General features: G+C 39.6%; 1 protein-coding gene across 8 annotated transcripts in view; it reads left to right on the top strand.

Annotated features, from left to right (window-relative positions):
• The window catches only part of MTCL1 (microtubule crosslinking factor 1), a 111,693-nt gene that overhangs the window by 69,287 nt on the left and 36,406 nt on the right, over positions 1-6,000 (top strand). For 2 of the 8 annotated variants that reach the window (XM_074878441.1, XM_074878456.1), the window contains one exon: positions 5,523-5,645. The exons of 4 other annotated variants lie outside the window; for them this stretch is intronic. In XM_074878441.1, the coding sequence (XP_074734542.1) occupies positions 5,523-5,645 (123 nt within the window). The remainder of the gene's footprint in view (positions 1-5,522; positions 5,646-6,000) is intronic. 2 more of the 8 variants (XM_074878474.1, XM_074878448.1) reach the window with 1 other exon arrangement.

The raw sequence follows: 6,000 nt of genomic DNA, 5'->3' as shown, positions 1-6,000 counted from the left end.
CATTGGGGTGGATGTTCGATCCATTATTCATGATTTTAGCAGAGCTGGGTTATGGTGGGAGGGGGAGATCATTATTCCCCATCCAAAGAAAAAGCAAGTGAACAAGTGAGAATTGCCCTGACTAAAAGACTTGAAGGAACTAAAAAAGGTAACACAATGCTTCATGGAGCAAACACCCGGCACAAATCAAAGGATTACTATGGCAACAAATGGGAACCAGTGGGAAAAATGGTAAATAATTTTCATCTGGTGAATTTCACCCTTTTTACCAATGGAATATCTGTAAACAAAAGGCAGCTTCCTTAAGCAGTCTCCTCCTGTTTATTCAGAAACAAGAAGACATTCTAGAGAAGAAAGATTTCACTCTTTCAAATGACCAAATATAGTTTATTGCAGTATTTGATACCTGATGTTCTTAAATGGGGCTGTATATCCTAGCTCTGATTGTTACTTCAGAGGGTATCAGTTCTGCCCTTACCTGAGTAAGTATATACCACCAAAGGCAAAAGTACTCACCTTTGCATTTCAGATTTGGATTATCTTCATACGTGGCTTTTAAAGACTTACACATTTGTTTCTGTGTAGAAAAATATCACAAAATCTCTGACACTCCCGGTTTATGGAAAAAGAGCCACTGAAGTGAACTCACTTAAAAGGAACAAGTTGTTACCAGAGAATTAAAATAAAAGCAGATAGGCTAGAGAAGGTGAGAGCATGTCTTAAAAAGCAAATCTTCCCCAAGGTCTGGTAATAAAGTAAGAGGAGCTAACACTGAAGAATAATTTCTTCTAGGCCATCCTTAATCTGTTTATCCAGTTTCCTTACTTATCATGCCCATAAGGAATATAAAATATCTATTACTTTAAGTTAATACCTGGGTTAAGTGTGGACCAACCAGATACAGTGATGTGCAAGTTAGGTAAGTCACTTTACCACCTGCTTTGTATCAAAACTTCTGTATGGACATACGAGGAGAATTTCAGTCTATATTTTGAATGTTCTATTTTTAGCTGGTTTGGGAGTGTCTGTGCTCCTTCTGTGCAATTTTCACAATTCCATGTGAGAGTTTTTCAGCTGGATGGCTTTTGCAGCAGCTCCCAGCCATGTGCTGAAAATTTACACATTCTTTTCTATTGCCCTGATTTAGGATTTTGTTTTCCCAGAAAGGAAACAGTGAATGTTTTATACATTGTGACTTTTCTTTCTTCTGAAAAAAACCCCAAACCAACAAATGACCGCATAGAAAGTTGTATCTCTTAGTGTCCGCTATTCCTTCAATGCAAAGTTGTTGGAAGAAGACAGACAAACTAGTGCTGACAGTATTCCTTCCCACCAAGATTAGGGGCAAAAAGAATAATTTACTTTGATGAATTGTATTCTTTCTTGCTATGCAAGATTCTGTAAAGGTTGACAATATAATGGCTTAAAAGACCCTTTATGATGTAAATCTGGATATCCCAGTCCTAACTGAACTCGGTGAGACTGTGTATTATTCATACAATGAGATGGATTTTCAAAGACTTGGAGTAAAGTGTTCTGTGTTTTCCCAAAATCAGAGACTCATCATATAAGCACAGATAATTAACCACACAACTGCCTATTGTACACTGGCAAATGGAATATACGTCATTTATTTTTAAGGAGTGAGAAGAAGAGTACATCTGTAGAAACAGCCTCTGAGAATTCAGTTAGATGTGTATTGCCTGTAAAAAGTAATACAAAAGCTACTGGAAGTTCCTGTCATTGGTGTGTTTGATTGTACGCATGCAAAGGTCAGCTGTCACATGTGAAAAAGTAGCAGTTTTTAGACTGTGTGGTCAAATGTAAGGTCCGAATATCAAAGCATTATAACATACCATTAGGTGAGAGACATAAAATGTTCATCATTTGGCTTCCTGGAATTGCTGGAGAGCATCTTTCTACCCTGTCTCCTCCAGCCCTTCTGTAAAAAAAAAGGCTAAAAAGAAAAATTCCATGAAATTTAATGTTCACAGTTGTTACATATGAACTGATTAAGTTTGCAGGCAAATTGAGATTGCAATTAGCTATGGTAAAATGGAGAAAACAAAGTAAAACCCAGATGTACCTCATGGTGCATGGCAAAATTGCAAAAACAAGTCATGGCAGAAATGTGGGATTGTGCAAGCTGAAAAGTAACCTGAAAAACCTTCAACGTGCTGAGAGGGGCAGAAAGAGGGTGGTGCAATGAGGGAGCGGTGATGAAGCCCGCAAAGCGTGGATGACTTTTCTCTGAACATCCTCATGAGGTAAAGACATCGGCATGGATTAGCTTGTTTCTGGAGTGATAACAGGTGAGAGAAAAGGACTCGGCAGCAGGACTTAGCACTGCGTGTCTAAGAGGATGGGAGTGGAGGTGGATCTGGAAATACAATAATTTGGATTCATGGGAAATTGTCAGTTGGTGTTGAGCTGTGGATGAAATGCAGCTGCTTCTGTGGTGCTGTGATGGAGTAGTTCCCATTATAGTGTGTTTGTATGTCTTGTAATGAGTTTGTGTCTGTTTCTGTGGTGTCAGTACATTGTGTGGTGGCCATCACATTCGGGGTGTTTTCCATTCCTGTTCCTAGTGTAGCGCATTCATTAGTGAGAACAAAGGGACAGAGAATGGAAGTTAACAGGTTATCAACTTTTGTGTCCATTTCATAGCGGTGTTGTTTTCCAAAACAAAACCACAGTTGTGCCACAGACTACGCCCTGCCGATTACATGGTGGGGGCCTGATATCCACACATACACATATAGATGTCCATCAATGCAATGCCAGGTACCTGCACTGTGTATATAAGTATCACATGATACGTTTCTACACCACCTTCGTTCACAGTCTAGATGTTTAGCAGCAACCTGTTAGGCACTTAAGCAGCCTTATCTCCCTTGATTTGAGCAGTACTAATCCCAGTGTTTCTGGTAGAAATTACATTATATGAAATTATGGACTATGAAGAGTCATCAGGTTGCACTGGAAGGCAAAAGGTGTTCAGCTCTGTGGTCACGCTTTAAGTGCTTTTCAACACATTTACTTTGCTGCTTATAAAAATCTATCATCCTTAAAGAAGCAAAGCAATTGTAAAAAAGATTTTCACTGTCTAGTGTGCATGTAATAGTCTATCTGCCTTTATGATGTATTTAATCTCTTCCTAGTAATTCCAACAATTATCACATCATCCCAGCGCCCAAGTTTCTGAAACTTGGCTTTGCATGGACTGCATGTTTATCAAAAAATTGCATGAGTTTATCATTTTCTTGCCCTAATTGTGCAGACGTAAGGTGTTGTCCATATATACGTAACTATGTGATTCCAATTAATACTAGTCTAAAGTAGAAGAAATGATCTTTTATCAAATCATTGTTCACTGGAAAACATAAGTGTGAATAGTGAAAAATTCAAACCTTACCTTCCTGGTAACTTTTGCTGCTCTGATTACAGTTTCAGGAATCCCAAGAGCAATAATATTTCTAACTGTCTAAGTGTGTAGTTTTATGACTGTAAGGAAAGTTATATTAAGATTGGTTATGCTTCCTACGTATTTTAAATTAACAATATATGCATTTTTACATGAATCATACTGTTTCTATTTCTGGAGGCACATAAGATTTTTTTAAGTGATTATTGCCAACAGAATAGCATTGCCATGTTTTATCTGTTTTCACCAGATCGACTTTGCATGATTTTGTCTGATTTTGAATTCATAAAAAGAAGAAATGCACTTTTTTTTAAAGTACACCTGAATTAGCTAGGTTCTTATTTACCATTTTCCTAAAGAAGCCACATCAGAATAAAATAATGCAGAAATTTCTGTTAACAGTAATTTTTCTTTTATCGGATGAGAAATCTAAAATGATGTACCTGCATGTAGCCATCTCATGATTTACAAACAATTGTGCAAAACTGGCAAATCCCATTGCAAGCCATTCTTTCCACATTATTTGTGAGACCAAATTTTGGCCTTGTGCGATACAAAATGTCTGCAGACACCTCAAGGCATAAGAGGAAATTGATAAGGCAGATAATGTGCTCTTGGTCACTTTATGTATACCTTTCAATGGGCTGGAAGCATCTCTTCCTCAGGTACAAAACAGACGTGCACAAGTCAATAAGTGAATAAAGTAAAGAAGGAACTGACAGGGCCCGGAAAGTATATGTAGGGTGATTTTCATTGTTCAGCGGAGTATGGTCCTGTGGGTGGTTTATGGGATACTTCCATCTGCCTTTTCTCCTTTTTCCCTAGAGGAGGAGGGGAGCGTCTGTTCCAGTGACAAATAGTTTTTGAATAACCAAAAGTGTCCCAGCAAGGGCTGCCGTGGCCCGAACAGTGACAGCAGCTGGTTTTGCTCTTGTGGAGTGGGAGGAGTGCCTGGGGAGAGGAGACGGGTGCTGGGGCTGATGCCGGAGGGGAAGTGACAATGCAGACCCGAGAGCGATCCCACGACCTGCATTACATCCTTGCAGCTGCTGAGGTTGGAGCTCGCTGGACACCAGCCATCAGAGAGTTTGGGATTACACTTTGAAGCCTGAAGTGATCCCATCTTTAAAAGTGTCTTTACTCTGGGAAGTAGGAGTTTGGTACTGTAGTGTTTTCTATGGTCACACATGTGAAGAGGAAGGGCATCTGGCCAAGCATCACCTTTGTTCAGACAAATCAATTTTAGCTCCAATGTGAGAGACACAAAATGAAGGACACAGAAAGTTCTGATCAGGAATATAAGTGCCACAAGATGAATTAGCATAGTATAAATAATAAGGTCTGACTCTGCCTTCTTGGGTCTTTATTTTTGAATTAAGTAACTTTCAGAAGTGCAGTGGATGGGATGCCAAATTTAACGAGAACATAAAATTAAAAGTATTAAGATTAAAATAGTGTTGGACCTGAAAAGGGGAGATACTTAAGCATTCTGGTCAGATCTCAGGCTCACACAACTTATGACCATGACATGTGTGGAGTAATTATTTTGAGTAGAAATGACAGAATGAAGTCGACTTGTGCAGAGAGCTGTCCTGTATCTGAAGAATGGTTAGCTGGTTTTAATAAATGCTATTCCATTAACTGCCTAATCAGAAGTGTTGCAAATGAATAAATAATTAGGTTCAATATATGTGCATTAGATGCATCTTCTGTTGAGATGTTAAAATTTTTATAGCTTTGATTATTATAAAGAAATAGGCCACCAAATGTGTAATCCTGTAAATAGGAGCTCATCTGGCAAATGTCATGGATGGTGCGCTGTCTCAGCTACTTGAGTGCAGCCCCAGAGTAGAGGCCTGAAGGGAATATCCAACATGTAACATCAGCATCCCAGCTATAGTTTTCAGAAGAAGCCACACAGGAAATTCCCACACATATTTAGGGCATTGCTATTTATTTGCACACTGTGTTTTGGTTTTAACTATTGATAACCGTGGGTTGTGCAGATGTCTGTCCTGCAGTTCTTTTCTTTTTTCCTTTTTTTTACACCATGGAGACGCATTTTCTGCTAAACTTATCCCTTTGTCCTGCTGATCAGCTCAGGGATTCCCATGTTTTACCTGTACAGAATGTATCGATACAGGAGCTTCAGGCTCAGCTTGAGCAGGAGACGAGACTTCACCGAGAGGAGCAAGAAAAGTTTACAGAAAGGATCATCCAGGTAAATGTAAAACCCGCCTGCTGGGAGAGATGCGTGACCATGATGTGTGGCATGGACCTTGTTTGTCAGGACCATGGGAACTTGTGTCCTGCTGGCTGTACCTGTTTGACCTCATCTGAGTAAATGAAGAATCTGGAAGTTGGGAAATGTAAACTCAAGCCTATTTTGCCACTTTGAATCTTACTTTGCTTGGTGGCGAGAAGTTTTGTCCTCCCCTATGTGGGGGAAGTCGAGGTAGAGACGTGAAATACTGCATGGGGAATTATATCAGCCCCTTCAGCTCTCCATGAACTGAGTGCGTTTGATCTCTGGGAGCACAGTTTGGCTCTGTGCCTTATTCTGACCCCTCCTAGCC

The sequence above is a fragment of the Strix uralensis genome, chromosome 1 (assembly GCF_047716275.1).
Source record: "Strix uralensis isolate ZFMK-TIS-50842 chromosome 1, bStrUra1, whole genome shotgun sequence".
Taxonomy (NCBI): Eukaryota; Metazoa; Chordata; class Aves; order Strigiformes; family Strigidae; genus Strix; species Strix uralensis.
Note: the sequence above shows the minus strand (reverse complement) of the source record. Positions and strands in the feature narration are given on the sequence as shown.